Source organism: Carassius auratus, chromosome 36 (genome assembly GCF_003368295.1).
Source record: "Carassius auratus strain Wakin chromosome 36, ASM336829v1, whole genome shotgun sequence".
NCBI classification, from domain to species: Eukaryota; Metazoa; Chordata; class Actinopteri; order Cypriniformes; family Cyprinidae; genus Carassius; species Carassius auratus.
Window position 1 is genome coordinate 8,527,974 of NC_039278.1, and position 25,751 is coordinate 8,553,724.

Below are 25,751 nucleotides of genomic sequence, written 5' to 3' on the forward strand. Positions count from 1 at the left end.
CTGAAATCATACTGTGTTATTATTTTAGGGATCCGATGCAACATTACAAATAAGGTTTAAAGGTTTGGTTAAAACTTGGTTCCCTTTTTGCCTCTGGATTCACCTCAAATTTTTTATTTTGTCTTCACTTACTTCCAATCGTTCCAATCCTGTCTGAATTTATGACCCTGATGATTTTAAAGGGGTTATATGATGTGATTATTATTTTTTTTCGTTCTCTTTGGAGTGTTACAAGCTGTTTGTGAAGTTGCAAAGACTCAAAGTCTCAAATCCAAAGAGATATTTTCTACTAAAGTTTAGACTTATCCACACCCTCCTAAAACACCTCGTTTAAACACTCCCCCACTTGTCTACGTCACTGTGTGGGTAGATTTACATAACACCACCCAAATTTTCAAGAAAAGTTGGCATAACTTTTTTTCTTGCTGTAGTTGCTGTCGGTGCCCAGTCATGGAGACATTGTGTGTTTCACTGCGAAAGCAAAACTACTTTGTTTGGCCTTCCTAAAGAGGACACAACTAGAAATCCTAGTACAGTAGTAAAAAAAGGGTTTTATTGGTTTTATAATCACCACATTGAACAATGAACAACAAACTAAGCACTGGTTTCAAATAAATTAAAATACCTTATTTATTTGGACTACAATGGCTATATCCATCTTATTCCTTTTTTTAACACAAGGTAGATGATTAATATATGCAAATTTGCCATCGTACTATTTTTTGGATGATCTGTTATAATCGATAAGATAATAAACCACAAACTACCATTGTTTTTAACTGTAGCGGCCTCATATGCAGCAGACCCTGATGGCACGCTGAAGAAGCCGCCGCCCTCAGTCACAGGAGCCTCTGAATTTCCCTCATTGAAACCGACCTGCCTGCTCTGAAATGGCCCAGAGTTTATGAAATTGCCTCTGTGCGCTCTTGAAAGAGATGGGCTCGCATCGCCATCGAGTCCAAACATAATCCCAGATACAGTATGTTATAGTCTGACTCTGTAAAAACGCGCTCTTCTGGATATTCACACGCAGTCCCAGCGTATCCAAATTAGTGAAGTAGTGGCTGTAAAACCCTCTTTCCTGCTCGCTCAGAGGGACACGCTCTATCACTTCTTTCTCAAGCAGACTGAGAACTTCCTGTCTCAGAATGGGAAAGTTTTGGGGCAAAGTCAGTGACGGGACCACACCACTGAAGCGGGGATGTCTGCTTTTGAACTAAAGAGAATATCTATGCTGAATTATTCCCAGTATCCACCGTGAAATGCCCAGAATAACCCTCCACGCATCCAGGAAATGACACAGCGGACGAGTTAGCTCTACGGCCACCGTAGCCACTGATGGCGTGTTTTGACTGGAGCCTCAGTAGCGGCGAGGGCTACTCCTCTGACCCTGATGTTTTCTTCCAGGACCTGACCACTGCTTGTTTCGGCTGAAACGAGAGTACGGTTCGGGGCAGGGCACCACGGCGGGCTGTCTAGCTGGTCCCTGTGCCTGGTGAGGTGCCAAAGGAGAGCGGGACCTCGTAGACGACAGATGGAGTGAGTGATGGGGCATGACGTGGCTCATCGCCTTGGCGCACTTCTGACTCCATGGTGACTGACTCCAATGATGTCACCTAAGAGGCCGAAAGGAGTGACTGGAGTGTTTAAGAGCATCTTGCAGTCAGCATCCTTCAGGTCAGCTAGGGTAAGCCACAGGTGCCTTTTATGGATGACCATGAACCCCATGGAACGGCCAATGGCTTGAGCAGAGTGTTTAGTAGCCATCAGCGTGAGATCAGTTGCCGCCTGCAGATTCCTGATGATGTCAGCGCCAACAGCATCACCTTCGAGGGATTGAAGCAGTTTTGCCTCGAACACCTGAAGTATAGTCTTGGCATGAAGAGCAGAAACTGCCTACCCTGCAGCAGAATAGGCTTTGTACATCAAGGGGGGACATGAACTTGCACGGCTTGGAAGGCAGGCTGTGTTCTGAACCCCATGCAGAGGAAGACGGGCACAGGTGCGCGGCAACAGTCTCCTCGACAAGGGGCATGTGCACATACACATGGGCTTCTGCCCCATCCACGTTTGCAAACATGGCCTGGCATGCGGCCTGGTGGCAGCTCGACTGAAGGTACCAGGAGTCCAGCTTACTTTTCACAGGCTTGTCAGGTGCGTTCCAAGCAAGGTCCAGCTCCGTGATGGCCTAGCTAAGATCCCTGACGAGTTCATCAAGAAGTTTGGACTGTCAGTATTTGCATGCTTCGCATCAATGGGCCAGCTCCAGACCATAAGATTTCAGTGAAAGTGGAGAAGGGAGGAGTTCCCATATATGGTATAACTGACGTAAATGTTGAGTTACCCTCTTGAAAGGGAACAGTCCTTCATTGGAAAAGCATGGTGTTGACTCAGAATGGCCTAACATAATTTCTGGCACTTGACAGAGCAACATACGGATAAAACTGAGCCGTATTGGATCGGACTGTCCGTATGATATTGGTGACTAGAAAAATGACCCAACAGAATGGCCAGAGGTGTCATTTCCTGACAATATTGTTTCCGATTGGAATCTATGTTACGCAGAGTTGGATTCTGCCATGTTTTAGGTCACGCTCAGGAGCACACAGTGTAATCACATGCAAATCACCACAGAAAAAGCCTAACTTTTACTATTAATTTTTTTTAAACCATCTAACTTAGAATAAAACAGACTAATATGTAAATCTCTTTAAATAAAAAAAAATATATTTTTTGTCTGAGAGGCTGCAATATTCATTATTCAGTCTCCTTCACTAACTTAAAGTGGTACTGGTTAAGGGTGACTGCTAAAACACTATAGGTGCATTGCATTCGACAGGGTCCCCTACGCAGTGTTCACTGCTCCCTACTCCCTGAGCACAGTATCAGTTGAAGTGGACTTCACTGACAATAACCGCTCATTTGGAACGCCCTGCAAACGTCATCAAAGGAAGTCAATGATGGGGTCACGCAGATTATGATATAACATAAATATATAGGACTACATTAATATTTTAATTTTTATTTACAATCACATTTAAAATATGTACACTATACAATAAAAAAAGAAAAAACATTGAGTACTATATAATGAAAAACGTATGTTTAATATACACTTTAATTGACTATTGCTGCTATTACCTGACTATTAACAGAATTTAAGCCCTGCTGTAACTGTCATGCAAATATGAAAATAAACTTTTATTTGGTTTACTGTGTATATATGTGTTTTTAATAAATGGTCATATAATTGCATAGCGGTCTCATGCGCCTTCTTCCCGCGCACAGCCGCATAGTAAACACTGAGGTAAATAAAGTAAAATAAAGAAAAATGGTAGAGCCTCATCTGCTTCTAGTCGCTTTTACATTATCATACCTTTTTAAAATCCGTAATGAATATGAACGAAGACAGCGAAGACGGCCGTTCTGACTGGTGATGACGTGCTACGCACAATGACAGTTGGAGGATAATCGCATTCCACTTCCTGTGACGTGATGTATCAATGATCCCTTATTCCGTGCAGGCGGCAAGGAAGTCGACCGGAAGTTGAAGTCGGCTGCGTGCTGCCATCTTTTAGCAGAACTTCACTTGCGTTAGCATTCCCATTGACATCCCATTCATTTTGGAGTCACTTTGACTTTGACATAACTTTAAATCTGAGGCGTTTAAAGACTCCGTTTGTCCATTATTTATTTCTAAAGATATACGACAATGTATAAAGGGCTCCATTACCTTCTATGTTACATTATGGCCCCGTAGAAACAGTTTTTGTAAAAAATAGGCTAACTATTGCGTCATAACCACTCGACTCTCTGTCGCATTACCGTACAGACAGGAGGAGAAGCTCGCAGGCAATTAACTTAATATGGCGTAGTGGCGTTACATTTTAAAATACTATACAAAATAATTAATCAGAATACTTACTCCTGCTCACTCACGACAAAGAACTCCCCGCTCAAGCTCGCCGTCTCTGCAAGATTAACGATGGCAGTTTGCACGCACAGCTACTAGAAGATTTACATCTGTCAGACAGGTTGCTGACGTTGTCAAGCTTCTTTTGAGTCTGCGCGTCAGTAACGGAAGTGCTAAAAAACGCTAAAAATGGGCTTCACTTGTCTCAGTTGAGTTCCAATGGGGTCGCTGTGTCCATTTCTTTTACTGTCTATGATCCCGTGTGCCGTGCGCAGTGCCCTTCGAACTGAACATGTTCGCTCCCTTCGGATTGGAATCTCACTTAAGATGGAATACCCTGTGAAGTCCTCTTCGCAGTAAACTTACGGTCGAATGGAACGCACCTTTTGTTTAGAGTTCTTACTAGAACCAGGAAGTATAACCATATTAACTCGGTTCTGTCAACACTGCACTGGAAACTCTTGCTTATTACTTATAAAGCCCTGAGTGGTTTAGCACCTCAGTATTTGAACAAGCTCTTATTGCATTATAGTCCAAGGGTTAAAGCTTAAGCAGTAAAGAGAAGGGTGATGCACAAAATAACATGAAGGTATCTTACAATTTTATATTCAGTAGATCTACAGCCTGAAGGTAACATCAGTTTCTTAGTTCAAACACAACTTTTTAAAAGGTGCATATGATACTTAATGTATCTATTAATAAGACTAAGTTTGATACTTGCCCCTTCTGCTTTTTGAAAAAGAGTCCTGAGGCACGTTGGGGCTCCAGTAGGTCTCTGCTGAAGTGAGTTGATGAGAAAGACCAGTTCGAATCAGAGGATCTTGATGGATGGAAATTCAAGGCCGAAGGCCAGGTGCAATCTTAGGGTTATTTTAAGACTCTTAGTTCAGCATCTTCTCCTTGAGTTCCTGAATCTAAAAGAACCGCCCTGATCCAGCCTTCCACAACACAGGAAGTTTCTGAGGTTCGCTTTCGGGGGCCAAGCCTACCAATATCGAGTACTTCCCTTCGGCCCTGCACTCTCACCCCGCAAGTTCACAAAATGTGTAGACGCGGCTCTGGTTCCCCAGCGCATGCAGGGCATCCACATTCTCACCTATATCGATGATTGGTTGATGTTAGCTCAGTCAGAGCAGGTTGCGGCTCGGCATCGAGATGTCGTTCTCGCACATAAAGTATGGGGGAGCTGGGTTTGAGACTGAATGCCAAGAAGAGTGTACTTTCTCCGATTCAGAGAACCACCTATCTAGGCGTAGTATGGGATTCGACCGCGATGCAGGCACGATTGTCCCCTGCTTGTATCGAGTCAATCCACATCTCAGTCGAGAGAGTCAGAGAAGGTCAGCCACTCACTGTCAAACAATTTCAAGGATTGTTGGGTCTGATGGCAGCTGCATCCAACGTGATACCTCTGGGCCTGCTGTACATGAGACCCCTACAGTGGTGGCTCAAGACCAAGGGATTTTCACCGAGGGGCAATCCACTACACACTATCAAGGTCACGCGGCGCTGCCTCTGTGCCTTAGACGTGTGTAAGAAACCTTGGTTCTTGAATCGGGGCCCGGTGCTGGGAGCTCCTTGTCGCCATGTAATACTAGCGACGGATGCATCCCTCACTGTCATGATTGGCCACCCTGCCTGTGGTCTTTGGAGCGGTCACCATCTGACATGACATATCAATTGTCTAGAAATTCTAGCAGTTTATCGTGCACTGAAGCACTTCCTCCCAGACCTAAGGGGTCACCATGTGTTGGTGTGCACCGACAACACATCGGTGGTCTCTTACATCAACCACCAGGGAGGTTTGTGCTTGCGCCCCTTGTACAAGCTGGTGCACCAGATCCTTGTGTGGTCCCAGAGCAAACTCTTCTCATTAAGAGCAGTATATATTACTGGGAAACTAAATAAGGGAGCAGACATACTGTCGAGGCAGGGGCCGAGGCCCGGGGAATGGAGGCTTCACCCCGAGGTGGTGACGCAGATATGGAGAGTTTTTGGCAGGGCTCAAGTAGACATTTTGCGAGTCAAGAGACATCTCAATGTCCCCTTTGGTTCTCTCTATTTCATCCAGCTCCTCTGGGACTGGACACTATGGTAAAACCGCCTTTCTGTTGGCCATTATCTCTCTGATGAGAGTAGGAGATTTACAGGCCCTCTCAGTGGCCCCTACCTATCTTGATTTTGCACCTGGCATGACCAAAGTGTTCATATACCCTCGAGCGGGATATGTTTCTAAGGTGCCCTCTATCACACCACAACCTGTAGTGCATAAGGCCTTCTGTCCTCCTCTCTTTCGGGAGCCCGACCAAGAGAAGCTAAATTGTGTGTGTCCAGCTCGAGCGCTGGATGCATACATCCACAGAGCTGTCCTGTGGAGAAAAATGGACCAATTGCTTGCATGCTGCTGTCCCCCTAAGAGGGGTTTCCTGCTTCTAAGCAGACAATTAGTCGTTGGATAGTTGAGACTATCAACGCCACGTTGAGTCCTCTGGTCGTCCCCCGCTGTCGGGAGCCAAGGCTCACTCTACACGGGGTATGCCAAGGCCTTTCTAGCAGGGGTGTCCATGCTGGACATCTGCAATGCTGTGGGGTGGTCCACGACTCCAACTTTTGCAAGATTCTATGGGTTAGACATGCCAGTCACTCCAGGGCACTTGAGTCTTCTCGTCCTAAGCTGTGCTCTTCTGATACACACTAGGCAGGGGTTTGGTAGTCTGGCAGCGTTGGTACTCGTTCCCCAAAGCGTTTTTCGACGCAGCTCGAGTTCCTGAAGAGGAACGTCTCTAGGTTACGTATGTAACCCTAGTTCCTCGAGGGAAAGAGACGCTGCGTCTCGAGGCCATACCCCCGGCACCCCTGCTGGCGCTTGCTGGTACTCAAAGTTGAAGCCAGCTGCGCGGCTCATGCCTTTATAGCTTCCTGGTCGCTTACATCACCCCGCCCGTGACATCACGCTATTCTATAATCAAGATTGGATATGATATCCAGAGTCACTCACGCTAAACGCGTTCCCCAAAGCGTTTTCGACGCAGCGTCTTGTCCCGCGAAGAACTAGGGTTACATACGTAACCTAGAGAGGATTTTTCTTAGTTGTTAGTTATAATCATCAAAATGAAAAGAAATAAACATTTGAAATATATCAGTCTGTGTGTAATGAATGAATATATTAAACAATTTTCACTTTTTGAATGGAATTAGTGAAATAAATCAACTTTTTGATGATATTCCAATTATATGACCAGCTCCTGTATAATTGAATGGTTGCAGATTACATTCATGAACGTGATTTATACAGCCAGGACACATTCACTATATCAACATTCTCTGTTATTCTTGGGAAAACATTCCTGTCAAGCAATTAAACCCTAACCTGAACCATGACTCCATTTTATTTCTTTGCGTCTGAGTGTAATGCCAACTGCTTGAACTTAACTTTCCAGTAAAACTTTTTTATTAGCTTAAAATATCAGCGCTTGTTTGTAGAAATGATTATTAATTAGAACTAATTCACCGAAGGGTATGAAAAAGAGAGTTTTCTTATTAGGAATAAGACCAAATGTTTTTCTGTTTATATTTCTTGATTTTAATAATCAACCAGATCTTTTAGCACTGTGTTCTGTTCATTCAGACTAAATCTCCAATGCTCTCTAAATGGCAACTTGCAGTTATTTACAATGGGAGAAAATATATGCAAAATAATACAACTGAAAATGTGTGTATCTGTTCTTCAGGGAGTGTAAGGACTGGAAATATGGCTTTAACACAAAACAGCGCATTGTTCACATTTTTGAGAGATGAGAGCAGCATAGCTGCGGTAACACAATGAGCCTGCCATGCAGAGTGTGTGTGTGTGTACACTGCATACATGTTCTTCATTTAGACACCGTAATTATATATTCAGCTGCTGAGAAACAAGCATGAAACACATTAGATGCAGTTAATAAAACTATTAAAGGTTTGGGTTTACTTTTGTAAAGGCTGTAAGTGTTCTTATTACAAATTAGCTAAACAGTGACAAATCATTATGTCATTAGTTAGTAGGCTTCATAATGATAAAATTATAAATTGTCATGTGACACTGAAGACCAAAGAAGAAATGGCACTGAAAATCCACTTTGCATAACAGAAATTACAATTTAAAATATATTTATATAGTATTTATTTCAAATTGTAATGTTTCACAAAATTACTGTTTATATCAAATATATGCAGCCTTCCTGAGTTTAGAAAAAATGGTTCCTTTTGTCAAGCACTGTGCATAAATTGTAGTTTCAAAATAACAAAGAAAAGTTACAATCTAAATAATAATAATAATAAATCTAAAATCTTATTTTTGTGTCCAAAACCGTGTATTTCTTTTCTTATTTTAAGGCATATTAAACAAAGATGAATTTATTAAAACATTACATTTTATTCATACATAATTTCCTAAGATGTTGCATATCATTTTAATTATCAGTCTAAGTTCACTAAAATATTTATTCAATAAAAACGTTCAATTTTAATGTGCTCTGTGTGGTGGTTGGATAAAATCTTGATGCATACTTGATATGATTTGCAGAATGCCATTTGTGTGTTTACACATTCACACTTAAACACTATCAGAAAAAAAGGTATAGAATCTGTTACTGTAGCCTGAAGTCCAAAACTGCCTGCACAAACAACAGAAGGTCAGGAAAGAGATTTGGTGCTCGGAAATGTAACTATCTTCAAGCTTAATGTGAAGACAATATCAGCCGGACACAAAAAGCCAATCAGAGACTCGTTAGACATCAGAGCTGAGACAGCAAACTCTCTCCATTTAGATTATTAAGACACACAAACCATGTGTTGGAAGATTACTTTATTCGCTTACGTGAAAATATATCTTCTTACAATCAAACGCCACAAAATATCTGTATCATAAACATTTTCAAAACAGGAAAAATGATGGAATTGTTTTTTTTTTTTTGCTAAATACAAAACTGCAGTGTATTCAATGGTGAAAAAAACTAGAATGAGCCGTTTATCTCAGGATGATATTTCAATAGCATCATTAGGCTAATTAAATACAAAAAACATAGTTATAAGATGAAGAGGAAAAAAAAAAGCAAAATTAGTGGTCATTTAAGAACAACTGTATGTTGGCTGTTTCCCACATTAATCAATTCATTAATTAATGGGTGTATATGTAGGTGTAAGTGTTAAAGAGAAATTAGGCAACCACAAGTCACTGTAGCCCTTGAGATCTATGAATGAAATGATATGGAGTTTATAAACTCCAAGATACATTCAGGAGTATACGTGCTAAAGATAGTGTAGTATAAACTGTTGCTAAATTGAAATTAGTGTAACAAATTCTGGAATGCAAACCACAATCTTAAGATTGTACTCTGAGAGCGATCATACATACACACACACACACACACACACACACACACAGGTTCAGTTAGAGTTCAATACATTACAATGATCTTTAACTAGTCCTTGTTAGTCCATACCGAGCGTAAAGGGTTTCCTGGCATCACTCTTTGGCTGAGGGAGGCTGTTTGTTTTTTCATTAGTTAAAACATGCTCTAACCATGTGATTAACCAATAAAGACATTCAATTAGATCTAGTGTTTCAGATCTGCATTAGTGTTGCATCATGGACTGTCTGACTACAGTCTCCAGGGATTTTCTAGTGACGAGAAGCCTGACCACATCTTCATTCTTCTTGGTGAGTTTCTTTCGTGCCTGATCGTGTGTCACCATAGTCATGTCCCAGCCGTTCACCTGAAATTAATAAGAGTAGTATGAAGTGAAGAGTCCCGCATTCCCAGACCCCTTGCTACCCGATTTTACGGCAATCCGTACATATATTAGGAGGTATGAATTTGTATGAATGACCTACACCTAACCCCGCCCCTAATTCTAACCGACACAGGGGTTTAGACAGATCGTATGGGGACAGAGAATGTGGGACTCTGTGGGACTCTGGGTGCAGGACTGTAGATGCAGCAGGCTCCGAGTCTGCAGCTTCCTAATATTGGAAATTAACGTTGCATCTCTAAATAAGTATCTATTTCAGTCATGAAACTCTAGATGATGCTGTTTCATTGCATGCAATCTGTTATCAAACACATCATTTACTACATGGCGACTTAGTTTCCCATTAAAAGTGACAAAGCTCTTGCAATTATTGGATGGGAGTCATGCTACAAATACTGTTTGTTGAAGTGAAAAATGCAGAGCGGACAACTTGGCTTGATCTATGGCCACATTTGAATGTGGTCACGCAATAGTTAATATCAAGAGCAGATGGAAAAAGTGAAACATGAAACCTCAAGTGTGAGCTTTGGAGCCGCTGCAGTGACGCTGTACCCTTCCCAGTGTAAATACTAGTGACGGGCGTTTTCCGCAAATATCAGATTCGAATATTTGAGCTCACAAAAAACGAATATTCGAATATTCAGACGTTATTTTTCAGCAACATTTATTGTTTCCGTCATTTTGAACAAGCTGAACATTACACAGCGAGTTTTGTAGCTGAAAACCTTTAACAATGCGTGCAAACAAACAAAAGTACAGAGTAAAAGCAAAAAAAAATAATAATAAAAGTGAACAAAGAAAAAACGTAAAGCAGCCTGCAGCAATTAGGCTATTGTAGAACGTAGCCTATGCTTAACTTTTAAACTGTCAGCAATCTTTTTTTCTATTGTTTTACATGTTCTTGTTAAGAAACACGGGCATGTAAACATGATTGGGGGAAAGTCGGCTCCTAAGTCTGTTAACAATAAGGCCGGCCGCGGAGAAAACGCGCTCTGACGGCACAGACGTTGTCGGGACACACAAATAACGGTGTGCTAAGCGAATACATTTTGTGAAGCGCTTCATGTTTTCGTTACACCGCTGAATGGGATCCTCATCTGGTGTAATACATGGCTCCAGCAAGAACTGTCCCCACTCGTCTCGGCCGGACTCTCTGTAATCATCGCTGAAGAACTGGCTCAACCTTTTCCGACGAGTGGGCATTGCATCCTCTTCATCGTTGGTGACGCACCACCCGCATCAGGGAAAATGTTCTGATAATGTTCAAAAAAGTTTTTTTTTTTCTTACTTCTCTCATGTTTTCATCGAGAAACCTGAGATGGTTGTGCCGAGGGTCTAGGGCAGACGCGAGAAGAGGAGTTTTCACTGTATTCTCCAAGTTAGTGGTGTTTATTCGTTGCTTGAGAGATGCTGCAAGTGTTCTTGAATTCGGTCACTTTCTGTGATTCTCCACGGCATATTTGAAGTACTGTAGAAGACCGCAGTTCTTAGGGGCCGTTCACATATTGCGTCTTTTGCGCGTTCAAGTTCGTTATTTCCAATGTCGGCGCTCCGTTTTCTTCCAGGCGCGTCTGCACTGCATCGAGTTGAAAACATCTCAGATTTGCAGAGAGCCGCAAGCGCACCGCGGGTCATGTGACAAGAATTAACCAATCAGCTTCATCCTTTCCAAGACCAACATTGAAAGCTCAGCTAAGATGAAGGAACAGCTGTTCATAGCTGTACATGGATTGCCATTTTGAAATAAATTTAGTAGCAGAGCTACTGAAAGCGATTATTTTTGTGCTGCAAATCCATTTATCCTTTGCTGAAATTTCTGCGTCTTCATGGAGAGATCGCGTCATTGGCAAACGCCTCAGGAGCGCTTCTGCCCGAGCGCCTTGGAAAGGAGAAAACTGCGCACCTAGCGTTTTCCACGTGTTTTTAGGCACGATATGTGAACGGCCCCTTATTCATTCATTTAATAGTTTTTGCTTGCATACATCTTCAAATATGCGTGGAGAATCACAGAAAGTGACCAAATTTGGTTTAATTGTGATTTTTTTTTTTTTTTTTTTTTTGAGAAATTCAAATATAATTTTTATTTATCGAATAATTAGAGCAGAACGAATTTTCGAATGTTCGACTATCCGTGCACACCCCTAGTAAATATGCTGAGATGAGATGAGCTTGCGGTGTGAAGAGCTACTGTCCTGCAGACTCCAGTCAAACACACCTGAGCTAATGAAGCTGTTGAGGGTTACTTGATAATGACAGGCAGGTGCGTTTGATTGGGGTTGGAACTGAAGTCTGCAGGATGCCAGGTGAGTAAATAATGACAGACTGTCGCTTTCTTGGGTAAAAAAATAGATAATGATGCCACAGCGCCCTCTAGTGGAGGATCATTCAGTAAAATCAGGAATCACTTGGTTTTGTGACCTGAAAAAAACTCCATCACTGCTAGGAATCACAGATTATTTCTTATATGTGACCCTGGACCAAAAAACCAGTCTTAAGCGTCATTTGTCTCTAAATTTGAGATGTATACATTATCTGAAAGCTGAATCCATTGATTTATGTCTAATTAGGATCGGGCAATTTTTGATTGAGATAAAACTATTTGAAAATCTGATGGTGCAAAAAAAAAAAAGACTGAGATAACTTTAAAGTTGTCCAAATGAACTTTTAGCAATGCATATTATAATCAAAAAAAATCTGTTTTTATATATTTACGATTGGAAATGTACAAAATATCATCATGGAACATGATCTTTACTTAATATCCTAGTGATTTTGGGCATACAAGAAAAATCAATAATTTTCACCCATACAATGTATTTTTGCCGATTGCTACAAAGACACCCCTGAGACTTAAGACACATATTCTTGGGTGACAGGATTGGATCTCTCACCTGCATGATTTTGTCTCCCATCCTGAGACCAGCCACCTCTGCAGGTCCACCTTTAGACACGCGTGTGACATAGATTCCCTGTGACATACTTAAAAGTCAGAAGAGTCATCTCAGAAAGACAAAGGAGGAAAATGCCTTCCTCTAATAATTTTACAAATTGTGATTTTTCACCTTGTCTGTCTTGTCTTCAGAAAAAGGATTCTGGCCTGGATCTTGGTCGATTCCCCCTCCAATGCTGAATCCTAATATTAAATTATCACCATCACGTAGTTTGTGAATCTCAATCCGTTGCTGAAACACAGAGAGAGAAAAAAAAAGACTGCTGATTTATAAAGCAGGCACAGTACGTGTATGTCCTAAAAGTAGTAAGCTATACACAGGCAGCATTTCTGAGAACAATGTTTAAGAGTGATGTGTATAGGTGACTAACTAGGATTTAATACAGAACCTATGGCACAGCTGTTTATGACCATATATGGCAGCACTACCTGAACCACGCCCACTTCACACCTGAGTGCCACAACAGATTGAATTAAAAAAAAAATAATAATAATAATCATTTAATATTAATTGGATCCCAAAAAATGACTGGTAAGCTTTGTATAAACTGCATTTAATTTCAATGCAGCCAGATGTAACCATCCGGCTTTGCTCTAGTTTACTCGTAAAACGTTTTATTTCGTTATATTTTGTCACATGTTACTTACTTATAATCTTATAAAAATAAAATGAGCTGTAGATTAATGATTAACTATTGGTCACTTTGTTCGCCCGTGGCTAACGTTAGCCTAGCATGCTAACGCTTTCCATTCTGTCGACTCTTAACTTAAAACTTAACCAAACTGACCTGTCATGACATCGATTAGTATTGGAAGCATTAACCATGTTTACATTAATCGCTTTCCCAGTCAGACGATATTAAATGAATCACTGTCAGCATTAAAAACACTAACTTAAAGCTCCGCACACAAAGCTGAAGGCTCTGATGCTAGTGAACTTCAACATGCTACGAACTCACCACAACTGCTGTGACAGGATGACCGGGGATGAACGACATCTTTTTGTCTGTTATATTTATTTTACTGTCTAAGGTTATAACACGTGTATTCCCTGTTATGTCTATTATGTGTTTAGTTTGGTGGTTTTCACTGATAATAGCTCGAGTGAGGGTGTTTGGTTCCTCCTCTTGAGGCTGGGCTACACACACACACACACACCCTGCCCTCGAGTCAACATTACACTTCTCTCGCATTATTCGTCCATTTACTTGACCCGATCTATCTTTTGAGCACGTGTTACTTTTGATGCGACTTATTTATGGGTATATATTCGAGTAAAACCGTGATTGCTGTACCATTTAAACCAGCAGCAGCACGGACTCACCAGCAGATGGCGCATTTCAATCAGTTTTCACATGTGATGTGACCAATGCTGCGTCCCAATGTACCTACTACATATTATATTACGCCCTTAAAGTATCTTGTGCATCTTTATTTGTCATCGACGAATTGTCCCCCCAAAAATCTAATTTATAACATTCTATATTACAAAAGTATGAATATATTATATTTTTAAAATTATATTATTATGGAAATAAAGGGCAACTGGAGTAAATTTTCATGACTTTTTTTAACACACTTTAACTTTTTTATTTTAATAAAGTTTTGCTTCATTGCAAGAAACATTGCACTTAAGTGTATACTTTTTAAACTAAATCATATTTCCATAATGAGAACTTTTTAAAATAATATCCTGTGTAGTTTACTTCTACTTCACAAGGATAAGCTTGCACAGCTGGCTGCGTTTTTTATATATATCTATATATAATGGAAATACAGTGATCATAAAATTCTGACAAAGAGTTAAAGCACATTTTTTTCTCTTGTTTAACGTTTATTAATTTTACTCAGTACAACGCTGAAAATGGAAAAGTCGTTATATAAGAGCTTCTTTGTTTATCATTCTTTTTTATTTCTAGTATGCAAAAATACTTGATATTTCTCACTGTCAGCAATGTAAAACTTTATACCATTTCTCCACCCCTCTGAAAAATTCACTTGAACTGTTTAAATAGGAGAATCGAAGACATGATCTGTGTTCAGAATAGCATACTACTATACTACTCTTGATGTTTTGTTTTTTGGTATGTAGTTTGTATACCGTGCATAGTGTGTAATACCTGGATGACCATTTCCCAAAATATGCAGTATACAACCAAAGCATACTGCACAGAATACTGTATCCCACAATGCGGTGTACCATATTTACATGATAAACATGCAATATAATGAGGTCATGTGACAACAATGTAGCATAGTACTATTTGAGACATGTAATGTTGCATATTTCATACTGTTTCACATACTATTCAATATAAAGATGTAGTATGCAGTATGCTAGTACTCCGTTCTAAACATAGCCATTTACTGGTCACCAATGATTTTTTTTTAAGTACAAATCCCAACATTTTTGACTCACGAATGCAGTCTGTAATAAAGATTCTTAATGTACATCTACGCTAGCATTAAAATAGTTCACTATGCTCTGAAAAAGAAGGTATTCTAAACTCCTCTTTAAAGCTTTGGATCTGTTAATTCTTCTCAATCAGTTCTCTGTTTATCATTCATCTTGTCAAATGTTTTTTTGTCAGAATTGTTGCTCATGATGTGAAACATGAGGTATCCTGGTACTGGATGGCTCATTTAAACTGCATAGGAACATACGCGTCAACCTCTTTTAGACATACAGTATATACACGATCATCAAAAAGCACAATATCAATCCACGCGGATACTGTGGAAGCATGGGAGCAGCCTGAGATGGGACAAGGGAACAAGTCTCTGATTGTTCATCTACTGTCCAGGCACGTAAGGCCAGCTGATGGAGCTTCCAGAGAGCTGCATGTCCCGGATAAGAGTCTCGATTGGGGTCTTGCCAACCAGCCGCATGAAGAAGAGTTGAGAGATGAGGCTGGCGGGAACGGCTCTCAGGGCGGGCAGTCGCAGCAGGAGTCTGCCGAAGCGCTGCGGCTGACCTGGATACTGTATGCGCTCGTACTCGGTCAGGGCCACCTGAGCTTTCTCCTGCAGACTCTCGATGTGCGCCGGATCTGACAGGCCACATGCATCTGCAGGAAACACAGAGTTTACAACACAGATGCAACTGAAATCCTAACTGAGCCCCTTAGCTTTTTTTTTTTAAATCTGTGAACAACATCCTGGAGAATTAAAATTTGTCAGTAGACTAATTTTCCAACTAACTAGAATTATACAGTTTGAAAAGAGTGGCTGCGCCAAACCCAGCACAACTAGGGTGTTCTGAATGGTTTTAGCACATTGCTATAACTTTATTAACATGTTATGAATGTTTCAGTAGTGTTTTCTGAGCAGCTTTAGCATGTTACTATTGCTGTGTGTTTAATAATGTGAGGTTTTAGCATTTTGATTTGATTTTACTTGGGCTCTGTAGCATGTTGCTATACTTTTATTAACACATTCTGGGTGGTTTATAATTTTGCTATGCCTTTACTAATATGTTTTGAGTAGATTTAACATCACTAAGCATTTAATAACATGTTCTGAAAGATTTTTGCATTATGTTATATCTTTAATAACATGTTCTGAGAGATTTTATCATTATGCTATATTTTTAATTACATGTTCTGAGAGATTTTAGCATTTTGCTATATCTTTATAATAACATGTTCTGAGAGATTTTAGCATTATGCTATATCTTTAATAACATGTTCTGAGAGATTTTATCATTATGCTATATCTTTAATAACATGTTCTGAGAGATTTTAGCAATTTGCTATATCTTTATAATAACATGTTCTGAGAGGATTAGCATGTTGGTTTGCCTTTACTAATGTGTAATGAGAGGTTTTAGCACTTTGCTATACCAAAATGTTCTTTAATGGGTTTTAGCATATAATATTGCTATGCTGATATGTTTTTACTAATTTGTTGCGAGTGGTTTTAGCATGTTGCTATTGCTATGTTGATATGTGTTGAGTGCTTTTAGCATTTTGCTTTGTCTAACATGTTCTTAGTGGTTTTAGCATTTTGCAATGCCTTAACTAATTTGTTATGAGTGGTTTTAACATGCCGCTTCCCATTTAATAACAGTCTGATACGTTTATGTTATGTTCTCTGCATGTTTATATGCATTTTAAGGTGTTCTCAGGACATCTCAAGGACTCCTCTCACCCTGACCACGAACTGTTTAACCTCCTCCCCTCCGGAAGGCGTTTCAGGAGCCTCCGGACAAGGACCACAAGATTCAGGAACAGCTTTTTCCCTAAAGCTGTCTCCTTGCTGAACTCTGCCCTCTGACACCCCTCAACACCCCCCACACCACACATAGACTCCTCCCCCTCTTCAACACTCTGATTTATTTATTTACTCACAACAAGCAAAAAGTAACTTGTTATTACTTGCACTACTGCCTGTTCATCCAGGAACACTGTATAATCCATTTGCACATTGAAATATTTTTTTCTATGCACTTTACTGTCCATTGCAATACTGTAAATTATGTTCATAGTTCTGCCTATAGTGTACATACACTTTTACATAGCCCATCTGTATAGTATGTTCATAGTACACCTATCTGTATATCGTGCTTATAGTATTTAATATCTGTAAATTATGTCCATAATACTTACCTGTATAGTTATTGTACATATTATAGAACTTTATTCTGTACTTACTGCTTATTGCACTTCTGGTTAGATGCTAACTGCATTTGGTTGCCTTGTACCTACATGTGCAGTGACAATAAAGTTGAATCTAATCTAATCTAATCTAAACAGTTTTACATTTTTCGTTACGTGGATCAAATGTTCTTAGAGATAAGTTTAGTAAGTTGCAATGTAATTTCTACACTCTAAGAAAAAAAAGGTACAAAAGCTGTCACCGGGGAGGTACCTTTTCAAAAGGCACACCTATGTAACTAAAGAGTACATATTGGTACCTTAAAGATTCACATAAGTACCTAAAATGTATATGTTAGTACTTAAAAGGTACAAAAGTGTATCTTTTCAAAAAGTACTGCCCCAGATTACAGCTTTTGTACCTTTTTTTTCTGAGAGTGTAGGATGATTTGTGTGATTTCAATTTGGTTCCATATTGATTCAATTTAAAATATTTTACCCTAAGAGTCAAAATTTTATGATAACCATATACCGTATATTGGTTCCTCTCTGAATATACAAGTCTATGGGATGGTGCATTTGATAACTGTGTCATTAGCACAAATGACTTGGGAAGTTTAAACACGTTCAAATTTGTGACCCTAATTATAAACCACGCTAATAGTTATGAATTGCTATGCATATCTTGATAAAGAAATGATTTGAGGACAGTTCTATGGAGTGTATCTTTAACAGGGGTTGATTACGCACCTGGTGAGAACAGCACAATGGCTTTCAGACAGCTGTATTCAGCAGAATCCACCTGCAGTCGTGCCAGCTTGTCCACCTGGTCCTGGAAAACCCTCACCTGGTCCATGAAGGACACCACGCGGTCAGCGGGCATAGGGGAGGAGTGGAAGCCGGCGGCGGCCAGCAGGGGGGCCGTGTGCAGTGGCAGAGCCGACTGAGCTGAATTCAGGATGAACAGTTCACTCCAGCTGAGCCTCAGAAGAGCCACCTGCTCCGACACGGGCAGGTCAGGAAAGTAGGGGATATTCCGGGCCCACTCTATGGTACTGAAGAGCAGCCGGGCTGCCAGCTCACATATATTGTCGATGCCCATGATGGAGCTGTTGGCTCCTGAGAGCTGCTGGCCGCACTGGGCTCCGTAGCGGCTGTTAGGGTACGGCTCTGCTCTCAGCAGCTGAGAGATGAGCTCAGACACCGGCTGACCGTTGAAGAAATCAGCTCCCAGTCCGTGACCTCCTCCAACATCCCCAGCTGCTCCAACCATGGAGGCTGGACTGATTCCGGCGTGCGAGGGAGGGATTCGACCACGCTGCACCGCTGAAGAAAAAAAACATCAATATAATGACACCAACAGATGATACAAATAACATGGAACTAGCAAAGCTATGAAGAAGACTGTTTGGGAAAAAATGTTCAGATATATAAACAGACTATAAATGTTTCTGTAGCTCAATTGGTAGAGCATTGCCTTATCAGTAGGTTGTGGGTTCGATTCCCCAGGAACACATGATTGGTAAAAATTGATAGCCTGAATGCACTATAAGTCGCTTTGGATAAAAGCGTCTGTTAAATGCATAAATTTAATTTAATTCTAAATATTTATTACAAATATATATATCACTGGTTTGCTGACCTTCTTTCCTCATACCGACCCGGATACACTTCTTCAGACGGCAGTACTGACACTGGTTACGGTGGTGCTGATCAATCTGACACTCTCTGTTTGACCTGTCAAGACAATTTAGATACCTTTGAGCCAAGAGCATACAAGAGATGATTTAAGATTTAGCACTCTTCAGAAAGATAATGAGCATTCGGATCAACAGTCAGATGTTGCCAGGTGTGAACATCATTATTTACATACTGCGTGAAATCTTCCCTGAATGTTATATTATAATCTCTGCAGATACAGACCATTTTAAGTAATTATTTAATTCTGGTATTATTTGTGTGGATGCTGAAATTCTTGTGCAGAGTAAAACACACGTTTTTACATAGCAGCTTCAAATTAAAGACACAATCACCCTTGTAAATGCATGAATAAATAATCAAAGACTTGCATTGAGTGACTCCCCAAAAAATTTTCACAGTCGCTAAAAATAGTATAACTACAAACTGACAAGAATTTGTGTGTGTGTGTGTGTGTGTGTATATATATACACATACATACATGTATATGTATTATAAAAAAGCAAGATTGAACTTACTGAATGTTGAAGAATAAAAATAGATTTTTGTGTACAAAACTGAGTCGTTTAAAAGGATGTTTGAGCTTTAAAGCTGCAGTAGGTAACTTTTGTAAAAACATATTTTTTACATATTTATTAAACCTGTCATTATGTCCTGACAGTAGAATATGAGACAGATAATCTGTGAAAAATCAAGCTCCTCTGGCTCCTCCCAGTGGTCCTATTGCCATTTGCAGAAGTCCATCGCTCCCGGTAAGAAACAACCAATCAGAGCTGCGGTCCGTAACTTTGTTTTTGTTCAAAATGTAGAAAAATTTATATAATAAGCGAGTACACCATGAATCCATTTTCCAAACCGTGTTTTTAGCTTGTCCTGAATCACTAGGGTGCACCTATAATAAGTGTTTATATTCAGACTATTTTAGATTGCTTCGGGGATACCGCGGCGGAGTAACCCAGTACCTTTGTGATTCTTCATAGACATAAACAGAGAGAAGTAGCTCCGGCTACGATGTTCTTCCACAAGACGCAAGCAGTTCTGTTCATTAACCGCTAGAGCGTCAAAAGTTAACGTCTGCAGCTTTAAGTCTTTTTTGTGGATTAGACACAAATTCTACCTTAATAACAAGCTAATAAAAATAAATATTTTATTTGCAGGTGTAATCCAATAAATAGAACTGAATGTGAATGAGTCTGTCTTTTCTGAGTGTGTGAAGAGCTCTCCAGTAAATGATCACATAACCTTGGCACAAACACAAAGGACACAGTTCTGTTCATTCATTCCTAAAGTTCCCATGGCAGCAAGGCTAATGTTAGATCTGCTGCAAGAGGCCAATTATACAACATGCACAATTGTTTCGACAGCCATGCACCTTTGTGTAACATTCATTCTGGCAATTTTTCTGGGTTGGGAAATGTTAGCATTTCGCTATTATGGTATACTGTGGATATTTGTGTAATTCTGTTTTCTCCCAGACCATTTTATAAATAAGTCAAGCCATCATTAAGCCTTACTTGTGCTCAACAAAGAAATGCTTTTGACATAATATGATATGCAGAAGCCAGCGGTACACATCCAAACTATGCCTGTCTAAAAGTCCTGTTGCGATCCCAGTTGCTTAAGACAAGAATCTCTTTATTAGCTGGTGGTCAAGTCACTGATCTCTCAGCTTCTTGATTGTGATGTATCTTGCTGTTGTTTATTCACACACATCTGAACTTAGCTCAGTTTGTCACATTGCCAGCAGTTCCTGTTACTCCAGTTGTCTCCAACTTTGCAGAAAATGAAGGACTGTCAATGGCTTCAGTTGCTGTCAGCATGAGTGCTTCACAGCCGAGAGAGAGCTTGTATTGCTAGTCGTTTGTCAAGTTGTTCCTTGTTAGGACACCATGTACGACAGTGTTCAACTAAAAGTGTTTTGATGCAATGTGAAAGAAAGTCATCTTTACTTAAGCTTAACATCATATTATTCTTACTTGATTAACATTATAGCAAAGCTCAGTACCAGCATTTCACTGACATTTGTGACTACAAAGAGATCTGTAAAATGTATTTAGGAGGGCTGGGACAATGTAAAAAAATATACGTTGACGCAAAATATGCGCATTGATTCGTCGACCTGTTTTTATTTCTCTAAAAAACATTTGCAAAACGTAAAAATTGTTTTTTTTTTTTTTTTTGGAAAAGCACTCTCTGTATTAGCCTAAAGCCCTCAAGTTTACATTGGTTACTGTATTCTTTCAATTGCTCTAAACAAGTATTTTGGGTGACCATTTTTATTGAATGCTAGACATCAAGTTGTTGGTATTTTCATCTGAAAGAAGAACTTTTTTTCAGTAAGCTAGGCCCTATGTGTTCAGTAAGCTTGTTTCAGTAAGCTATGTGTTTTCAAGGCTTCAAGGTTTTATTGAATGCTATTTCTATACTAGTGCAAAGTAATGCATTCTTAGTCAGTCTTTATTTTGTAATTTTAAGAGCAATAAACATATATTGCAATGTTAAGGAATTCATGTTTTTTTTCATTCAGATATGTAAATCAACATGTATAAATTGTTAGTAGTCAATTAATGGGGAGATAATCAAAATCAAATTGCTCTGGAAAAATTAATCGTTGGATTAATCGATGCATAGAAAAATAATCGCTAGATTAATCATTTAAAAAATAATAGTTTATCGCAGCCCTAAGGAGCATGTGTGCTAATTAAAATGTTCCACAGTTTTATGAAAGTTAAACCCATAAAAAGCCTTAAGTGTTAGAAATGATAATAAAAAGGTCTTAATTATGATTTTAAGATATCTTAAATTTGTCGATGAAAACACAAATCACAAAACAGATGAATATTTGCCTTTTATAAGGCTATTTTTATTCAATACGAGCGCTGCACGTTTCAAAGTCAAAATGCGGCGGCGTTGCGTGTTCAACAGGTTTGCGTTTCAGAGCAGCTCGCAATAAATGAATTTATGCCAAGCAATTATTACATTCATGCTTACTTCATGGTTATATTATAATATATTGTAGAGATGGGTGTAAAAATATATATTTTTTGGTATACCTTACCCATTTAATTAAGCAACCAGTTAAAGCATTTCAAAATAAGAGTCCCATTGTATTTTGGCCTTTATACTTAAAAATCCCACAAAAAATGTATGTGTATGTTTCTAATATGTGTGTGTATACGAAAGAGAGAGTGAAATAAATATTTAAAAAACCTAATTACTTTTTTCATTGAGCCTCTTAATTTGTCAAGTTTTTTACATTTACTTAGAAGCACACGTGCGCCTGCCCTTGAGAAAAAAAAAGGAAGCATCACGCATTTATTATAGCATGATTACTATGATTTACTCATCTCCTTTATTGCAGGCTCTGATTCATGAGTTTGTAAATGTTCACTTACACACGCTCTAATTTAAATGTCAGTAAGAGGTTAACAGAGTTCACAGAGAGTTCAGCCAGACTCCTTTTCCAAGCTGCATCTGGAAACACGGCCTGAGCAGTCAAAAATACATTTTAGTTTATTCATTTACAGATGGTGATGTGTTGAGCCTTCAAAAAAAAAAAAAAACACTGATCATTGTGCCAGTTTGTAATAATTACATTTTGCATGTAAGTGTAAACCATGAACCTGTTTGGTACATGTGTAAGACGTTGTGATGGGTAATGCGTCTGTGTCTCACCTGCAGGTATAGCTGAGGTTCCGTCTGATGCTCCTCTTAAAGAAACTCTTGCACCCTTCGCAGGTGAAAACGCCATAGTGTTTCCCGCTGGATTTGTCCCCACACACCACACAGTCCACCACGCAGGCCCTGTCCTCCTCGCCAGCCTCCGCGTCGCTGTTCCCCGCCCGGGGCGAGCTGCTCTCCTCCTCCCCCCGCAGGTAACCTTTCTCACCGAGTCCATTAGCGCCTCCGTTGGGGTTGGCCCATCCCCCGCTCACCATGGCCATCTCTGTGTTCACCAGCAGGAGCTGCTTGAGAAACCTTCCCGAGTCGAGATCTCAGAGCCAGTCCCTTTACGCTGCAGACAGTAAACCCAACAAGTCAGACTCGGAGGAGAAACACATTTAACAGCTCACTGAAGTCCTCCGAGGCTTACCCAGGTGGCATGTTTTTGTCATGTCAAAATCCCTGCAGCTTTTCTTCATGTCCCCTAACCACAAAACCCCTCTGAAGATCTCAAGATCCCTTTGATTCAGTGAGCGGTTCAGAGTTGGACAGCTCACCTCGCCCCTTTTCACAGGAAACAACAAATTACACATAAACGCACCCAGACGTCAGGGAAGAAGACAAGCTCATCCACATGTTGAACAGCTCGGAGACGTGGATGAAATGAAACTCCTCCTGACATTACCCCAGGAAAAACTACTCTGCATGCCCCCTAGTAACCAACCAGTTAAACCTGTTCCTTCAGTACTGAGTAATAATGCGCTCGTGTTTAGAAAGGTTGAGGGTATTACAGGTCGCCTGGGTAGGTTTGACTCGACCTGCCAGTGTATCTCATGTTTGTTCACATTTTAGTCTGAAAAATCACAGATGAGGTCACTTTGCATCTCGGCTGTTTCTCCTGGACAGCAGTGAGATTGACAGGAGAGCAAATGGAGACAAAGTTAAGACTCCTGAATCCCCGGTTTTTACTTCTGTGCAGTAAAAACTCCCCTCTAATCTCATAAATCACCTTTTTCATCGAAATCGTCCAAGAATTCAGTTTTACTGTACATCAACAACGGTCTCTTTTGGTCTACTTCTATTGTACCTTTGAAAACATCTGAGACAAAGTTGATAACTGAGAACTTCACTCCCTGCTATGAACGAACAACTTCTGAGCAATAAAATGATCTTCTGGGGTTATCTAAACATACAATAATACAAAAGGCACAGCTTCCTTTAATCTTGCGCATCCTCAGGGAATCTTTTTTTTTTTTTTTGTCTGTCAATGCAACCAGCATAAGATTTGCCATAAATGTGTACTTTTATCAGAATTTTTGTATTTCACCCTCATTTACTTTCATAAATCAGTTCTACAGGTACAAAAAAAGTTACACTCAGGACCTTAAGGACAAATATGTCTCTATCACAACCATGATATTAATTTCCATTCCATTAAAAATAAAGTCTTGCATTCTTTATTAATAGGCTTTGATTCTGTCAGCAAAGCTTCAAAGCTGTTTCTAACTGATAGTGCCATTATGATTGGCCATTGGAGCAAATATATATGTGTGTGTGTGTGTGTGTGTGCGTGTGTGTGTGTGTGTGTGTAGCTATGTAATTATATTTGTGTGGATGTATTGTTATTGAGAATGGATTATTTAAAAATACATAAATAAATCTTGACATTGCACAAAAATTGTATATTGTATTTTAAATTTGTATAAAAAATTATAATGCATTAACATTAATGTTGCTTCCAATCACTAATATATCCAAGACAGTAATCATCCTGATAAATAAATAAATACAAATAAAAAATGAAAATATAATTAAAAAAAAATCTGCTTAACATTTAGTATGCAAAATATTATATTTCTGTGTGCTTTTTCATTAAACTAAATAATAGAGGCAAAAAACAAAGTTTTTTTTTTATAGGGGTTAAAATCCTTAAAAAGTAATGCATTTTTGGTACTATACATATACAGTACTTGTCATTAAAAGTATAAAAATAAAACATTTAATATAATATTTCGTGTGACATTTTTGACAGTGACATTTTTGTCCTAAGGACCTGTGAGTAACTTTGTATGTATATGTGTGTGTGTGTGTGCATATATATATATATATATATATATATATATATATATATATATATATATATATACAAATATATAATTGCTGCATAAGGAATAAGCTGCTAATAAAGAGCTGCTTCCCAAACAGCAGAAAACCACAATGCCAGACAAACAGACAGCGACCTGGCTAATGATAAACAGAGCTCAACCCCACCCTGCTCCTCAAGGACCAAAGTTCAAGAAAGTCCCTTGCTCTTTCACTTGGTTAAACAACACAGTCCTGAAAGCTCTTGTAACGAAGCAGAGAATGAAGCAGCTTTCGGCCGAGTCTCACTACACTCTGTGCAAATCTGAGCGAGAGAGAGAGAGAGATAGAGAGATAGAGAGAGTGTCCTTCTGTACCTTGTTTCGTCAGTGCCGGTCGGTCCAGCCGTAGGGTCCCCGGGGCCTCAGCATTCCCAAAAACCGACCCTAAGCTCTTTCAGCAGTCTGCTGCGTCCCGTGCCCTGCCTTTCTCCATTCATCAGTGAATCATGAGATCCATGGTCAGGAGAGACAGCTGACCCGAGCGTCTGTGGTGACTGGTCAACAAGCCTCGCTCTGTTCTCTCTCTCTCTCTCTGAGCGGTGGAGGACGAGCGAGCGAGCGAGCGTGTGTCTGTGTGTTCAGGGATTTGACACTGCTATTCAAGCCCTCTGGTTGCCATGGCTCCGGCTTCCTTATAAGGGTAATAGAGTCAAAGAGCAGTGAGTGGGCTGTAGCCACTCTACACAAACAACCAGGAATGTGTTACCACACACACACACACACACACACACACAGTTAACCCCTCCAGGGATGACCAGAGGTGCACTCAGTGTGCATCTAGGGACGCAGGAGACCTCCTTAGTGAACATCTAAACATCAAATCATATCATAATGCAGAATATAGCCTAAGATTATAGTTTTACAACTGGAGAGAGTTCTTTTCATAAACACTAGCATTTCATCCGGTTTCATCAATCATGGTGTAATATTGGGAAAGAATGTATTTTTTGTACTGAGCTGGTGTTTCGGAGCAGTGAAGAGCTTCGAGCTGCTTTGTT

General features: G+C 39.8%; 2 protein-coding genes across 4 annotated transcripts; both read right to left on the reverse strand.

The window, feature by feature from the left end:
- Positions 1-8,741: 8,741 nt before the first annotated feature.
- On the reverse strand, positions 8,742-13,805 carry tax1bp3 (Tax1 (human T-cell leukemia virus type I) binding protein 3). 2 transcript variants are annotated; one of them, XR_003277501.1, is made up of 5 exons: positions 13,613-13,805; positions 12,766-12,885; positions 12,595-12,672; positions 9,476-9,667; positions 8,742-9,432 (listed from the first exon to the last, which is right to left on the reverse strand). XR_003277501.1 is itself a non-coding variant. In XM_026221133.1 (4 exons), the coding sequence occupies exons 1-4, from the start codon at positions 13,649-13,651 to the stop codon at positions 9,527-9,529; spliced, it is 378 nt and encodes a 125-aa protein (XP_026076918.1). In that variant the 5' UTR covers positions 13,652-13,805; the 3' UTR covers positions 8,742-9,526. The 2 variants fall into 2 exon arrangements, 1 of the variants encoding a protein (XP_026076918.1); XM_026221133.1 differs by having other exon boundaries at positions 8,742-9,667.
- A 651-nt stretch (positions 13,806-14,456) lies between these two features.
- On the reverse strand, positions 14,457-25,336 carry LOC113055129 (nuclear receptor subfamily 2 group F member 6). 2 transcript variants are annotated; one of them, XM_026221134.1, is made up of 6 exons: positions 25,069-25,336; positions 23,040-23,173; positions 22,622-22,961; positions 18,891-18,985; positions 17,999-18,574; positions 14,457-15,721 (listed from the first exon to the last, which is right to left on the reverse strand). In XM_026221134.1, exons 3-6 carry the CDS (start codon positions 22,888-22,890, stop codon positions 15,447-15,449), a joined length of 1,215 nt encoding a protein of 404 aa, XP_026076919.1. In that variant the 5' UTR covers positions 22,891-22,961; positions 23,040-23,173; positions 25,069-25,336; the 3' UTR covers positions 14,457-15,446. The 2 variants fall into 2 exon arrangements, with proteins under 2 accessions (XP_026076919.1, XP_026076920.1); XM_026221135.1 differs by lacking the exon at positions 23,040-23,173.
- Between the last annotated feature and the right edge of the window lie 415 nt (positions 25,337-25,751).